Source organism: Pongo pygmaeus, chromosome 19 (genome assembly GCF_028885625.2).
Source record: "Pongo pygmaeus isolate AG05252 chromosome 19, NHGRI_mPonPyg2-v2.0_pri, whole genome shotgun sequence".
NCBI lineage: Eukaryota > Metazoa > Chordata > Mammalia > Primates > Hominidae > Pongo > Pongo pygmaeus.
Window position 1 is genome coordinate 53,576,692 of NC_072392.2, and position 16,606 is coordinate 53,593,297.

General features: G+C 48.5%; 1 protein-coding gene across 4 annotated transcripts in view; it reads left to right on the forward strand.

Moving 5' to 3' along the window:
• The window catches only part of HNF1B (HNF1 homeobox B), a 59,442-nt gene extending 43,911 nt beyond the window's left edge, over positions 1–15,531 (forward strand). For 2 of the 4 annotated variants that reach the window (XM_054456854.2, XM_054456855.2), the window contains exons 7-9: positions 781–975; positions 2,764–2,882; positions 14,566–15,531. In XM_054456854.2, the coding sequence (XP_054312829.1) occupies positions 781–975; positions 2,764–2,882; positions 14,566–14,586 (335 nt within the window). In that variant the 3' untranslated portion in view covers positions 14,587–15,531. The remainder of the gene's footprint in view (positions 1–780; positions 976–2,763; positions 2,883–14,565) is intronic. The other 2 variants (XM_054456856.2, XM_054456857.2) reach the window with 2 other exon arrangements.
• Positions 15,532–16,606: the final 1,075 nt, after the last annotated feature.

A 16,606-nucleotide genomic window follows, 5' to 3' on the forward strand; every position in this document is an offset into this window, starting at 1 on the left:
TCAGGATACACAGTTCCAAGTCACAGAGGCCCTGACATCCCCAGAACAGAAAGATGGGGAGACCCACTATAAATGCCAAGAGTCAACCTTTAATGTACTGCTTCCTCTTTCTAAAACCTGGTCCTTTTAGTGCCACAAGCCCTATGTTGCCAGATAAGATATGCCTACCTCACAGACTGGCTGAGTTCCAGTGTTTTCTCCCCTCTCTGTTACAGTCAAGGGAGTTGGCACCTGACCTCTCTCGGGGTCTTTGTACAGTCTATTAAATAAGGGTCTCCCGACTTCATACTCCCGGAACTCTGGAAGTTGTTTTCAGTCAAAATTTGGGTCCCTGCACACTCCTGCCCTCTACTGGACAGACCGATCTGGGCAATAACCTGTGCCTCAGTGTGGACATCTTTAACTCTGCCCTGCCGGCAACAGGGCAAGCCTCTCTCACAGCCTGGCATGGATGGAGTGGGCAAGTAGAGCCAGCTTTTCCAAAGCCCTGGCAACCTCAAGAGAGCTAAGTTTGGGAGGTCACAGGATGACTTTGGGAGACTCTCAGGCTTTAATCAGATCTGTTTAATGCCCATCTCCAACCCACAACTCATTGTGGAACTTGAGCAAGTAAATTAATATCTCCAAGTCTCCGTTTCTTTACATTTGCCTCCCATGCAATCTCCTATGTAACAGGCTCAGCCCATGACTGGGACATTGAGCAGGGGCTCAAATGATGACATCCATCCACCTCTCCTTATCCCAGGAGCTGTCTCTGACCTTTTCCTCTTGCTCCCACAGGCCTCAACACCTCCCAAGCACAGAGTGTCCCTGTCATCAACAGTGTGGCTGGCAGCCTGGCAGCCCTGCAGCCCGTCCAGTTCTCCCAGCAGCTGCACAGCCCTCACCAGCAGCCCCTCATGCAGCAGAGCCCAGGCAGCCACATGGCCCAGCAGCCCTTCATGGCAGCTGTGACTCAGCTGCAGAACTCACACAGTAAGGACATGGGCATGTGGAGGGAGGGAGCACCAAGGACCCTCAGTGGCCAACCACTTTCCCTCTCTGGGTCTGAACTTTCTCGGAAGTCTATTGGCTTGGTCACTTTTGCCTGCCTATGATCAACCGACCAAGACAATTTCTCAAGCATAACTCTTGAGTATTGCTGTACCTTTTCTAGTCCTCTTCTCTACCCCTGAGATTCCCAGGGAAGGGTTTGAAGATGAAGGGGAATTGGCCTATAAATGAAGGGGAATTGGAGCCAGACAGCATGTGGAACACACACCACCAATTTCCCATTCCAACACCTCTGGAAAAGATCGCATCCATAAACCACCAGCACCTTTTCCCGGTGAACCTCAACTTAGCCTTTGCAATCTAAACTTCCAAGCAGCCATTATCAAATGATCACAGTTGGCATCTAATTTGCATCCTGTTTGCCTTCCCTAAAAGAGAAGAATCTTCTAGAGTCCCGTGTCCTCCAATTTATACACCCCAAACACCTCTAATCAAGAACCATGAACACAAGTGAAAAATACCAGTGGCACGCCATCCTGGGCATTAGAGTTTCTTCCTCCCTGCCACCTCTGCATCCCTGCACACAGACTTTCTCATATCCAATTTCTATACCTACCCCAAGCCTACCTTTCGACAACTTATTTCCCATCCAATCCCATCCTCTGTTTCTCTGCCTTTCATCCTGAGTCCCAGGCTTCCAATCCTCTGGCCAGGTCTGGCTATAGCCCCTGACACAGGAGTTTGGGGAGGAATCATGGCTTCTCTGCTTCAGAAACCCCAAGGAAGTGTTCAGTATAAAGCACTAGTCTTAGATCAGACAGACCTGGATTTAAATCCTGGCTGTGATACTTACCAGCTATGTAGCCTAATGCAAGTTACTTAGCCACTCTAAGCCCAATCTCTACATCCATAAAATGGAAATAGTATGCATTTAGGGTCATTACGAATATGAAATAAACATAGGGGTAAACTGCATTTGGTAAGCATAAAAAATTATAAAGATTATTTATAAAGGGACTCCTAGAAGGCAATGATGGTGAAAGGTTTGTGTTTCTTCCCTAGCTGCATCGGATAAGCTGTGGGTTTGGGGGAGAACAGCCAAGTCCAGCCTTCTATCTTCAGGGCTCAATCCCCACTCAGGCCTGTGGAGCTGGTTTCTGAGCACCATCTCACATTCCAATCACATTTTAGTGGCTTCTGAAAATCTGCCACAGCCTGTAGCGGAGTCTGAGACCACATGTGCCCCACTTCCCTTCCTCCCAGAGCCTGGCAATGTGCTCCCGACTTACCCCTATCCCTTCACCTGGCCAGGCTTCCTCAGTGGCGAGGCCTGGGTGGGATAGTCAGAGAGTGGTCACCAGCGACCTGTGGGCTGCTGAGGCCCAGCAGGCCTGGCCGCCCACGAAGAGAGAGCCCATGGTGCCCTGGACCAGGAAATAACCTGCTTCCCTGCATGAGAAGGGCAAGCTGAGGCAACGGCCAGTGACCTTCACCCCCGTTCCGTACCGGAGGCCTCCCTGGTAGGCCCCGTGTTCTGAGAGCAGGCTGAACACGGCCTCACAGCCAAGCATCCACATGCTTTCTGGAGTTGGTCATGTGACTTGGAATTTACATGAATCTTATGGACAACTAATATGAGAAATCCCCACTATATCCACCAGCCCTTTTATCTACCTGAGGAGATGGGAGCTGTGGTGTGGGATGGGGGCTCTGTACCTGTGTCTGTGCCTGTGTATGCATGTTGATTCTGTCTTCACTCTGTCTCTCCAGTGTACGCACACAAGCAGGAACCCCCCCAGTATTCTCACACCTCCCGGTTTCCATCTGCAATGGTGGTCACAGATACCAGCAGCATCAGTACACTCACCAACATGTCTTCAAGTAAACAGGTAATGCCAGCAGGATTTGTGAGGGTTGGGGTGTGGGCAGGATGTGACTAAGGCTATTGATGTGCACAGGTTGCAGCAAGCATGGACTCGGCCAGAAATTAGGTCCTTCTGAGGCTCCCTGTTATTTGAAAAGGGAATCCTTAAGGTCCCAGGGTGAAAAAAAAGGGGCCACAGGCTGAAAGGGCTTATTGCTCCCCCAGATTCCCCAGGAAGAGCACTAAACAAGGACAGAAGTTTGATAGGTTGCTGGAGACTGGATGACATAGAGCGCTTAGGCATTGAGATTGAGTGTTCCCTAATAGAATGATCAATGGTCCATGGAAAAGGTATTTCCAAGGAGGGCTCAGGAGGACAGATCCCCTGCTGAGGTTCATGCTTTGCAAGAGGGATCCCCGAGGATCTACAGAGTAGTCAGTGGAGAAAGTGAGTAGGAAGTCAGAGGTCCTGAGGCTGATTCCCCTGGACCCAGAATGCCACAAGCTCTGGGAATGACCCAGTTATGTCAACCCATGGGGACTCCCCAATAGACAGCCTGGCTTTTCCAGGGGTAAGCATCCACTTGGGGTTTTATCAAGAAATTTAGAATCAACTTCCTGGTGCACTGAAAGTGGGGAATCCAGAGGCTTAGTCACTGTTTCAGTTGATGACTAAGTCTCACCTCCGAATAGAGGTGATGGAATAGTAAAGACAGGCAGCTGATGGCGAGGCTCATTGTTGCAGCTTGGACAGCTGGACTGCAAGAAGACACCGAGAGTTAGAAAACAGGACAAGATGTCTGAACACAGGTGATGATTCCAGAGTAACACAATGAGACCTTTTAGTAGCTGGGGTCTGTGCAGTGTGGGAACTGTTTGGCCTCTATCGATTACTAGATAAGTAGGTGACAACCTTGAACTTCACGTCAGAAGCTCTCAGAATTTGGTCTTGTTGATGGTCTTTTTTTCATCTGAGCCCTGCAAATCAAACTTCATCCACTGCCATGGGCTTCCCAGGAGGTTCCTTCATGGGATCAGGGTTCTCTATCCTTTCCTTTGCCCCGATCTCCTCCCAGCCCTAGAGTGCAGTGGAGCAGGTGGGTTCTATTCCTGGTTCTGCCATTCGCTTGGTGACCTTGACCTCCCTGAGCCTTCATTTCTTCATCTTTAAAGTGAGAGTTGTAACATCTGCTTTTTCTGAGGATTCAGCAAGGTTGCATAGATTAAGTAACTGGTGTCTTGGGCACTGAAACACACACACGACCAGGGCAGCTGGGCTCTGGAGCCGGGGGTAGAGGGAGAGGTGTGTGGGACCTGCTTTGCCACTCTTCTCTCACCCAATAGAAGATGAAAGGACAACCCCTCGCTACCCTGCCCTTCAACTCCCGTGCAAGTTCCCACTCTTTGTAGTGAGCAGGGAAAACATTTATCTGTGCTCACAAATCTCAATCAGGGGGGCAGCCAGGCGCAGCGGCCCTCCTTGGGAATACCTTCCCCTTTGAAAGGTTTATCAATCCATCTGCCGCTTGGTCAGCCCCAGACAGGACCATGATTAATTATTCCTGTCTTTCCCAAGTTGACTTTGATGGTTGCTTGTTGAAACAAGTCCTCTGAATTCAGGAAATGGTCTCTTAATCAAAATACTTTAAGATGCTCCCGAGACGCTGCACCAGCCCCCCACTGGCTTCTCCTCTCCATTGGACAGAGTGGCCAGCCGACCTTGAAGCTGCATGAGTGGCCTCCCAGAACTGCTGTGACATTGTCTCCATGTCCCCAGACATTTCAGGAGTCTGGCAATAGACTCATTTCTGTGATCACGAGGATGATTATTACACTCAGTAGGGATGAAAAATACTCACGTGGCACGTTACAGTTTATACTTGTCATGAACATTGTCTCATTGTTTTCTTTTTACTGCAACCTCCTAAGTACAAAGAAATAAACTAAAACCCAGAGATGAAGAGTGACCTGCCCAAGGTCACACAGATGATAAATTCTAGTGCTGGACCTTCAGGCTTTGGTCTTTGACTCCACATACTTGCCTTCCACTACCCATCTTTAAAATTCTATGGTAACTGCTGCCACTCTTGTTGTCTTTGTGGTCAGGAACAAGAGTAAAAAATAAGTTCACTTGCCATATTCCACTCAGGAAACGTTCTTCCAACAAGCTGAAAGAGAAAGAGGAATGGGAAAGGCACAGTGAAGTAAAATGAGGGTAAAGGTGCTGCCTCCTGACAGCAGAAGGTACCCCAGGTGAAGACAGTTTGTACAAACTCTGTTCCTAAGGCAAAGGGTCAGAAGTGAGTTCTGAAAGAGACCTGATGGCAATTCTGCTTTTTTGGTTTTGTTTTAAGGTCTTATATTCCAACAGGAATTTCAAATTCATTTCTGGCGTGTTCAGATTTATTGCTTATAGCGATGTCTGTTTGCTTCACTATAAAGAAATATCTGAGGCTGGGTAAAAGAGGTTCAAAGGCTCGTGGTTCTGCGGGCTGTACAGGAAGCGTGATGCCAGCATCTGCCTCTGCTGAAGACCTCAGAAGGTTTACAATCATGGCGGAAGGTGCAGACGGGGCAGGTGCATCACGTGGTGAGAGTGGGAGCAGGAGGGAGAAGGGGGAGGCCCTGCCCTGGGCTCTTATTTATTTATTTATTTATTTATTTTTTATGTTTTGAGACAGGGTCCCGTTCTGTCACCCAGGCTGGAGTGCAGTGGCACAATCACAGCTCACTGCAGCTTTAACCTCCTGGGCTCAATGAATTCTCCCGCCTCAGCCTCCAGAGTAGCTGAGACCACAGGCGCACACCACCATGACAGGCTAAATTTTTGCATTTTTTTTGTTTTGCCATGTTGCCCAGGCTGGTCTCAAACTCCTGCACTCAAGTGAACCGCCTGCCTTGGCCTCCCAAAGCCCTGGGATTACAGGTGTGAGCCACCATACCTAGCCCTTGACTCTTTTAAACAGCCAGATCTCACGTGAACTAACTCAAGCATGAATTCCTCACCCATCACCAAGGGGATGATGCTAAGCCATTTATGAGCGATCTATCCCCATGATCCATTACCTCCCACTGAGCCCCACCTCCAACATTGGGAATCACCTTTCAACATGAGATTTGGAGGGGACACACATCCAAACCGTGTCATTCCACCCTGGCCTCCCAAATCTCATGTCCTTCTCACATTGAGAAATAGTCATCCCTTCCCACTAGTCCCTGAAAGTCTTAACTCATTACGGCATTAACTCAAAGTCCAAAGTCTCAGGTGAGACTCAAGAGCAAGTCCTTCCACCTACGAGCTTGTAAAATAAAAAAACTATATACTTACTTCCAAAATACAATGGTGGTACAGGCATTGGGTAGACAGACGTTCCCATCCCAAAAGAAATAAATTGGCCAAAAGAAAGGGGTAACACCCCATGCAAGTCTGAAACCCAACAGGGCAGGCATTAAATCTTAAAGCTCCAAAATAATCCTTGATTCCATGTCCCACATCCTGGGCACACTGGCGTGCCAGGTGGGCTCCCAAGGCCTTGGGCAGCTCTGTTCCTGTGGCTTTTCCATGCTGAGGTTGCAAGCTGCTAGTGGCTTTACCATTCTGAGGTCTAGAGGGTGGCAGGCCCATTCCCACAGCTCCATTAGGCAGTATCCTGCTGGGGACTCTGTGTGTGTGGGGGTGGGGCTCCAATCCCACATTTCCCCTCAGCACTGCCCTAGTGGAGGTTCTCTGTGGGGGCTCTGCCCCTGCAGCAAGCTTCTGCCTGGGCACCCAGGCTTTCTGATACATCCTCTGAAATCTAGGTGGAAGCTGCCAAACCTCCTTCACTCTTGCATTCTGTGCATCTGCAGGCTTAACACCACATGAAACCCACCAAGGCTTACAGACTGCACCCTCTAGAGTGGTGGTCTGAGCTGTACCTGGGGCCCTTTGAGCCAGGGCTGAAGCTAGAGCAGCAGGTATACAGGGAGCAGTGTCCCAAGGCTGTGCAGGGCAGCAGGGCCTTTGGTCTGGCCCCCAAAACCATATTTTCTTCCTAGGCCTCTGGGCCTCTAATGGGAGGGGCTGCCTAGAATATTTCTGAAATACTTCAATGCCTTTTTTCCACTGTCTTTGCTATTAGCATGCAGCCTTCTTTAGTCAAGCTAATCTCTCTAGCAAGTTGTTGCTCCATAGGCCACTTGAATTCCTTCTCTACCACAGGGTTAGGCTGCAAATTTTCCAAACTTTTATGCTCTGCTTCCCTTTTTAAATGTAAATTCCAACATTCCAAATGTAAGTCATTCCTTTGCTTCCATAGCTACTGTGGGTTGTTAGAAGCAGCCAGGCCACATCATGAATGTTTTACTGCTTAGAAATGTCTTCCGTTAGATACCCTAGGCTATCATTCTGAAGTTCAAACTTCCACAGATCCCTAGAATACGGACACAAAGCAGCCAAGTTCTCTGCTTGGGCATAAGGAGGGTGACCTTTGCTCCAGCTCCCAATCAGTTCATTTCCATCTGAGATCTCATCAGCCTGGCCTTCACTCTCCATATTTCTATCAGGATTTTGGTCACAACCACTTAACAGGTCTCTAAGAAATTCTAAACTTTCCTTCATCTTCCTGTCTTCTTCTGTTCCTCCAAACTCCCAATCTCTGCCTGTTACCCATTGCCAAAGCTGCTTCCGCATCTTCAAGTATTTTTTTTTGAGGGCGGGGGGACAGAGTTTTGCTCTTGTTGCCCAAGCTGGAGTGCAATGGTGTGATCTCAGCTCACTGCAGCCTCCACCTCCCAGGTTCAAGCGATTCTGCCTCAGCATCCTGAGTAGCTAGGATTACAGGTGCAGGCCACCACGCCTGGCTAATTTTTTGTATTTTTAGTAGAAACAGGGATTCACCATGTTGGCCAGGCTGGTCTCGAACTCCTGACCTCAGGTGATCCACCCGCCTCAGCCTCCCAAAGTGCTGGGATTACAGGCGTGAGCCACTGCATCTGGCCATCTTCAAGTATCTTTATAGTAATGCCCCACTCCCAGGACCAGTTTTTTGTGTTAGTCCATTTGCATCACAATAAAGGAATACCTGAGGCTGGGTAACTTAAAAAGAAAATATGTTTAATTGGCTCATGGCTCTGCAGGTTGTGGTGCCAGCATCTGCTTCTGGTGAGGGCCTTAGGAAGCTTACAGTCAGGGCAGAAGGTAAAGGGGGAATAGGCATGTCACATGGTGAGATAAAGAGCAAGAGAGAGAAAGGGGAGATCCCAGACTCTTAAACAACCAGATCTTGTGTGAATTAACTTGAGTGAGAGCTCACTTATCACCAAGGGGATGGCGCTGAGCCATTCATAAGGGATCTGGCCCCATGATCCAATATCTCCCACTAGGCTTTACCTCCAACACTGGGTATCGTATTTCAACATGAGATTTGGAAGGGACACACATCTAAACCATATCACTAGGTATCAAGGACATACGAGTGAGGGGAGAGAAGGATTTCTTGGTCAAATATGTTGAGGGAACTGCTGGATTACACAAAGTTAAATGCCACTGGGCAGGGCTTCTCAGAGCATTTCACTTGCTGATGTGTGCACTGAACCGGGCAATTAGCGTGCACCCTGCTCGGGTCAAAGGGACACATCCTGAGCAGTGCTATTTTAGAGGCATTGTACAGTGGTAAGAAACGCCAGCTGACCTGAGCTACTTTCAGCTTCATCACCCCCTGGTATGTGACCTTGGGCAGTTAATTCCCTGTTGGGAGACTCAGTTTCTTCATCTATAAATGGGGAAAATCCCACTCCATCTCACAAAATATTCAACGTGCCTAACAGAATGCCTAGTACGTAGTCAAGTACTCAAAGTGGTAGCCCCCTCCCTGTTTTCTCTCCCGTCTGTGATCCTTTAGGAGATAGTTGTCTCCCCTTCCAGTGACTCTTTTTTTTTTCTTTTTTTTTGAGATGGAATCTCACTCTGTCACCCAGGCTGGAGTGCAATGGTGTGGTCTCAGCTCACTGCAACCTCCGCCTACTGGGTTCAAGCAATTCTCCCGCCTCAGCCTCCCAAGTAGCTGGAATTACAGGCACACGCCACCACACCTGGCTAATTTTTTGTATTTTTAGTAGAGACGGGGTTTCACTATGTTGGCCAGGCTGCTCTCAAACTCCTGACCTCGTGATCTGCCCGCCTCTGCTTCCCAAAGTTCTGGAATTACAGGTGTGAGCCACTGGACCCGGACTAGTGACTCTTTCAATATCCAACTCAGTGCTTGGTCTACATGCAGGCAAAGGAGGCTGGGAGAAGAGAATGTCTCAGGATTACTACCATCTCTCAAGCACATCCTACCTCTTGGGCCTGGGCTCCAGATCCCTGTTTCCCATTCTCCTGCTGATACACAGACTCCCTGCTCACCTATTTCCCAGGAAAAAGCAAATAGTTCGGGGCCTGTCAAATCACCCATACCCTTTGGGCTTAGCCAAATGCCTGGGCTATATTAGATGTTCAGTAAATAACAAAGAATGAATGAACGAACGAATGAATGAATGAATGCAGAACCCGTGTTTTTTGATGCCTCCATTTTCCAAGCAGCACCCCAGATGCTTTTCTAGCTTACATTTCCTGGAGAACCCTCTTACCCATTCTGCAAGGTCGTTATTTTTATACCTGATTTACAAAGCAGAAAACCGAGGTTCAAAGATGGGTATGGATCTGGTCAAGTTCAAACAGATCATTAATTCCAGAGCTGGACTTCCAGACTGGTTTTCTCACTCCAAACCCATTAAACAACGTTCATCTTCCAATATCCACTTTTAAGCACCCATAATAACAACCCAAGGTTATGCAGGTATAAGGCTAAAGCCAGGATTTGTACTTGTATCTGTCTGATCCCAGTACTTCCTGCTGTCAAGGCAGACATGCCCCAAGGGCCTTGGGGATTACAGGTCAGGAACACCAGGCTGGGACTTCTCGCTGCCAAGAATCCTTCTGCATCTACTGCCATCTGTCCCTTCCAGAGCACATACCTCTCCCTCCTTCTCAACTCTTGGGTGCTGGCAAGTTATCTCTGAGTGGGTTTGTGCCTGAGTTCAACAATGCCCCGCTAGTCTGGAAACAAGACCACAGCAAGCACTGACCTCAGTTAGAACAAGTGTAGGCAGGATGTGAGCCAACTCCTGTTTCCACAGTGTTCTCTCCCCGCTGCTTGACTTCCTAGTTTATGGGAAGGTGAAGAGAGGGCCCCCAGAGCAGTAACTAGTCAGGGCACTGACAAGGGGGGAGGTGGGCGGCCTCATCATCTATCCCCTTCGGCTGTTCCTTCTCTCCCAGCTTCTTCACTGGGTGAGGAAGCAGAGTGTTCTGATGGTTGGGAGCACCGACCTGGGAGTTAGGCAGATCTGCGCTCAAGATTTTACCACTTTCTACCTGTGTGACCTCAGAGAAATGTCTTAGCCTCTTTGAGCCTCTGTTTGCTCACCTGTAAAATGAAGATAATGATACCTCTTTCATGGGATCACTGAAAGGACTAACTGCACGAAGACTTGTAAAATACTTCACTCAGTGCATGTCCCAAAGGAAACACCCAGCCTATGGAAGCTGGGTCACTCTTGGCTTCCCCTGCTAGCACCCCTGAGCGGCTCTGAGTTTGGGAAAAGGGTTTTATGTGGCAAAGGGCATTTATTTCCCTGTGTTGAGGGGGTTGAAAGAAGTTCTCTTACATAGGGGTGAAGAGCACAAGCCTTGCTGTTGTGAGACCCTGGCCAACTTACTTATTACCTCTCCAGGCCACACTTCCCTCATCTGTAAAACCGGAATTATAATCATGACTTCTCATTAACAGAGCTACAATGAATCTCACATAAGTTCATGGACATAGAAGTGACTTAACTATCCTCACTGTCTCCACTTCCTCACCCTCAATTCTCTCTTGAGATCACTGCAGACTGGCTTTTGTCTTCACACCTCACTGTGTCCAGCTCACGATGCCCTCCATGCTGCTGAAACCAATGGTTACTTTTCAACCTCTGTCTTTGACACAACTGATCGCTCCCTCCTTTTTTTCCATGGGAGTTTGGGATGCTACCGTTCCTGGTTCTTCTACGGCACTGGCCACTTCTCATCTCCTCAGCTGGCAACTCATCTTCCCAACATTTATGTGTTGGAGGGCCCCAGGCCTCATTCTTTGCCTCTTCTCATCTATGCTCACTCCTGGGTGATCTCCTCCAGTCCCATGGCTTTAGGTCAAGTGTACACGCCGATGGTTCCTATAATTCTGTCTATAGTCCAGTCTTCCCCACTGAGTGCTCACTCACAAATCCAGTGCTTCTTCGGCAGGGACAGATGCATGTCTAAAATATCTAATAAGCCTCTTGAATTCAACGTGCCTAAAATAGGAACTCTTCATTTTGCCCTAATTTCATCCTATCAAAATTGCTTCCTCCATGGACTTCTCCATTTCCAAAACCGGTACCAGTTGTTCAAGTGAGAGAGCTGAGAGTATCCCTGATTTTTCTCTCCACATCACATCAGTCCATCAATAAGTTCTACTAGGGGACCCTCAGAATACATCCTAAATCTGACCTCTTCTCACACTCCCATCAGGACTGTCCTAGTCCCAGCCCAGGCCCCCCTGTCTCTCCCTGATCTCCTTAGGTGGCCCTTGCCTGTCTCCCACTTCCACCCTTGCCCCACTAGGGTCTGTTCGCCAGAGTGATCTCTTACAAAGAGACATCAAGCATGTCAATCCCATCAAAACTCTCCAAATCCATTACAACCAAATTAAAACAGACATACAGGACCCTATGTGATTATGCCCCTGCTAGTGTCGCCGTTCTCACCTCCTTCCTCCCTCCATCACCCGCTCAGCTTCAGCTGTGCCAGGGCTGAAGAGATCCCACTCCAGGACTCCTGCATTTGTGGTGTCTGCCTGGAGCTCTTTTTTTCTGTGCATTTTTACATGCTTGCCCCTTCACTTCATTCAGCTCAAATGTTACCATTTCAAAGAGGCCTTGCCTGATTCCCCTATCTAAGTTAATCTCTTTTTCCTCAAGCTGCCCTAACCTCTACGCTTATTTTTCTATGGAGTGCTCATCTCCACCTAAAGTTGCAGTGTGTGTGTGTGTGTGTGTGTGTGTGCATTTGTTTACTTGTTTATTATTCAAAGCCTTCACTAGGAGGTAAATTCTGTGAAGAAGTGGGCAGGGTCTTGTTTACAGCTGCATCTCCAGTGTCTAAAAAAGTGCTAAGTACACAGTAGGCACTCAAACGTGTTAAATGAATTCACAATAATCACCTACTTCAAAGGGTCGATGTAAGAATTCGAGGCAGTGATGCTTGTGAAGCCCTTAGTATGGTGCCTGGCACACAGTAGGACGTCGATAAATGTTAGCTCTTACCATTATGTAACAAATCCTCTTAGAATAAGGATGCCCTTCACATTTGCCACAGCTACCACACCTTTCCGCGGTCTCTCAGAGATCTTCTGGGCCAGGCCGCCGTGGGGCTGCATGGGCTGGGCCTCCAGTTCTAAGGGACCACAGTGCACCCCTTATCAGATGTTTGTGTTTAGACTCTGAAGGAGGCAAATAACTCTAGTTCTTTTGACAACATTTTGGGCTCTGCCACCATTTTATTATGTGAGCAAACATTTGATAGCTGGGAAGCCCATCCCTAATGACAGGCCATAGAATCTCACTGGCGTCTCCTTATCTGCCCTTCTTGTTTGCTCTTCTTTTGAAACTTGCAAGGTCACAAGCCGTTTTCTCTCTCCTCCACCTGAAATCTGAAAATTGGAAAAAGGCTGATAGTGGGAAGTCAAGAGACTTGAGAGTGGGGGTGAGTCAGGGGAGGAAGAGGAGGCAAAGGGTATCAGAGGACCCTGACCAACGTCTCAAGAATGTGGAAGGGTCAGAAGCCTGTCTCTCCACATGCACGCACTGCTCAGCCCCCCTCTTTTTTTTTTTTTTTTTTTTTTGTGTGAGACCGAGTCTTGCTCTGTTGCCCAGGCTGGAGTGCAGTAGCATAATATCGGCTCACCACAACCTCTGCCTCCTGGGTTCAAGCGATTCTCTTGCCTCAGCCTCCCAAGTAGCTGGTGCACCACCATGCCCGGCTAATGTTTGTATTTTTAGTAGGGATGGGGTTTCACTATGTTGGCCAGGCTGGTCTCGATCTCCTGACCTCGTGATCCACCTGCCTCGGCCTCTCAAAGTGCTGGGATTACAGGCGTGAGGCACCGCGCCCGGCCTTCAGCCCCACTCTTAAGAGCACTGAGGAGCAGCAGCGGCTTGGGCTGAAGAACCCCATGTTAATAATAACAGTTGCGCCAAGGACCACGCTCAGGACTCCACAGGTGTTGACTCATCTAATCACACAACAACTCCCATTTGATAGGGGAAGAAACTGAGGCACAGAGAGAGTAACTTGTCCAAGAGCACAAAGCTTAGTAGAAGGCTCCTCACCTCCAAGCATGATTGAAAGAGCACAGGCTGAGTGGCCACCTAGACAGCTAGTTTGAAGCTGTGGCTCCACACTCTCCTAGTTCTTAAACCTGGGACAATTCACTGACTCTCTTTTAGCCTTGTTTCCCTAATCTGTCAAATAGACATAATGGTATCCTCATATAGGGTCATGGTTGCAGCACTGATCAATGTGATAACAGTGGCCTTTAGTAGTATTGGTAGGTGTAAGTGTGTGTGTGTGTGTAAGTGTGTGTGTGTAAGTGTATGTGTGTGTGTGTGTGTGTGTGTTTGGGGGGATCTTGAGAGAATAAGCCACTAAGTCAAAGGCAGAACCTTAGATGCCAACAAAAGAAAAAGGGAAGGAGGAGACACAGGGAGACAAAAAGAGACTCCCCAGAAGTGAAAAAGGAAAGTAGTGACGCTCCATGACAGTTCAAATGAATAAGGCTTGGGCACTGGAGGGCGAGGCTGCCCTGAGTTGGGTGAGGTGGCTTCTCTCGAGGGCTTCTCCAGCCATTCTGGGGTCTCCTGCCCTGGCCCACCCACAAGGATGGCATCAGAAACCTTCAGCCTTTGGATCCTTTCCCTGGTCCTCTGAGTTTCTTATCCCAAAGAAAGAAATCCGTGGAAAGCACTTAGCAATTTGCAAAGCTCCTTCCTGATGAGTAGTTTGAGTGGTCATTTTCTCGTGTGCTTTCTGGCCTTGCTGCTCTAGGTGAGCAGCACTGGCACACCCTGGGAACTTGTTAGAAATGCAGACTCTTAGGTGCACCCCAGGCCTACAAGTCGGAATTAAACCAGAATCCACATTTTCACAGGCTCTCTGGTACTTATGGGTCCATTAAAGTTTGAGAAGCATTAGCATAGGAGACCTCTGCTCTTAGAGGTCTTAGGAAGAGACCCTTGCTTCCACGAGAGGCAAGAGCTCACCATCCAGCTGCTTTTTCAAGCACACTGAGCACTCTATAAATGCCACTGTCACAAAAAGAGGAGCCCAGCTTCAGGATTAGGGTCAGCAAGTTAGGACTATTTCAAGGTCCCCAGCAATTCACTTCTGTCTTCTGAAGTGGCCAGGAAAGCCGGCTCCCAGGTTTTCCTGCAGGAAGTGTGCCTCAGCATGAAAACTGCGGAACTGAGCAGACACGAGGCCCCCAGCCCTCCACCTGCTGCTCTTTGCTGGTTGAGTTGGGCATCAGCTCCCTTAGAGAAACCAAACTAATGGCCCATGTCCCTGCCAAATGACACAGCTGAGCACTCTCCCTCCTCTCTTTCTGCAGTGTCCTCTACAAGCCTGGTGATGCCCACACACCACTTACTTTGTGCGCAGCAACAAGGACCCTGTTTTCCACACCATCACCCTCTGGGCAGCTGTCATGGAAAAGCCCAGTGACCTGACAAGCACCTGCAAGAGGTCCCTGCTTACCTGACAGACGTCCTGCTGGCACCTCAGACAATCCACTCTCAGGAGGCGCAGCCCGAAGCCCAGCTTCCCTTCTATGCAGTATTGCCACGATGCCTCTCCCACGATGTCAAGGACTCCTGTCTGTCCTGGAGGCGGGAGACAAGGAACCGCCGAAGAGGAAGCAAGAAAGCCATACTGTCTACGTTGTGATCCTTCATCGAACAAACTGATGCGAAAACTTGAATCTGTTACTGAAACGAGGAGAGAAGGACACGTGCTATTGAACTGAGCCAAACACACTGTAAATATCCGCAGACTCCCTCCCCTGCCCCCATCCCAAATGATCCTGAGATTTCTTTTAAAGAAGTAAATTTGTCCAATGGCTGTAAACTATAAACTACTGTAATTAAGTGCAATTTCCCCTCTGTGTCCTCTCCCCTCTGCCCTGTATATAATACTAAAGTGTCTATTAGTTTTCTTTGTAAAGGTCAGAGTCAAAATTTCAAAAGTGATCTGTCCCCTCTCTCTTCCCTCATGGAGAAACATCCTAAGTGGGAAGTGAAGCCCCTTGTCCTCTCCCTCAGGCCCGGACACTTACGGGGATGGCATACCTTGGACTGACTACCAGCTAACTCCAGTCTCCTGACATTAAGACACACCTCTGGATCCCTGGAGGGGCTGAACGTAGTGTGTCAGAGTAACATGCCAGCTTCCTGTGGGCCAGGAGTTCAGCCGTGCACTCCCTAAGAAACCCCAGGGCAGGGAAACTGGCTGTTTGATAGCAGAAGAAAAAGTTGCAGTCTCAGAAAGCCTTCCATTAAAACAATTTATTTTATCACTACCCAGAGTCTCATATTTCTGTCTCTGATACTTTCCCTGCCATGGTTCCACCAAGAACCCCTGGCCCCTGGTCACCTTGGAATTTTCTGTGTACTCCACTGGGATCACGTAGTGTGTCATCTAGGGGTATAGAGAGGCGGGTGGCCTTCTCTTGCCGTCATGTTCCCGGTGTCTTTGTGTAGGCTTTACTGCTAATTGAGGTAAAGGAGAGTTGAGTCCCCCAGTAAGACTCCACAAGTCGCTCAGGGGGAATCTGGCCAGAGCAGGAGCTGGCACCCTTTTCTTCCCTGCAGCTGACAGGGGTAAAGTCATAGAGTCAATTCTTGGTGGGTGACCTGTGTGATAGAAACAGACAAAAAGTAGGATGAATGAAAACCCTGCGGGTAAATTGTTTAGCCTCATTTAAAGCATTAATTCCAGCCTTTCTTCCTGCCCTCCTTTTCCTTCCCTTACAGCTCTCAGTCACTAAGTGAATGAGCTCTTGTGGATGTCACCTCTTGCCCAAGAGTCTCTCTCTGGTGGGGATGCTAAGGAATACAAATAGTCCAAACAGTAAAAAGCCAAAGGCCCAGAGACTCCACCAGCAGGGACTTTACCACAAATAATTCAGTGCTGACTCCAGAAGAAAGGAAGATAGACCCGTCTTCTTTGCTGTTTCCTTTTTTGCCAAACAGCATAGGCCTACTGGCCTGTGGTTCTTCGCTTTTAGGCAGAGCATGTCCCAATGAAAGTGGAAGCAAAGACTGTGCTAACCAGGCCATGAGTGATGGATTTTTTCAAAATCCCATTGTAGTGGGAGATTCAATTCTCAGGGAGCTGGGCAAATTTACTGAGTACCTACTCTGTGGCCAGAGCAGGAATGGATGGATAAGGAAATACTGACTTTAATTGATCCCTAGCTCCCCCTAACAATGTAATTTGGATTGAAACAGTCAAGAGAAAAGTTCATGACTGGGTTGAGGAGGGCTGAGGACAAGGCCGAGCACTACATATGGAGAGAGGCCAAGATCCCCTTTCATTAGTTGAGCTGTCCTGTTGGATGGCTCCTGTGAGCTCTGGGAAGAGGAAAGTAATAT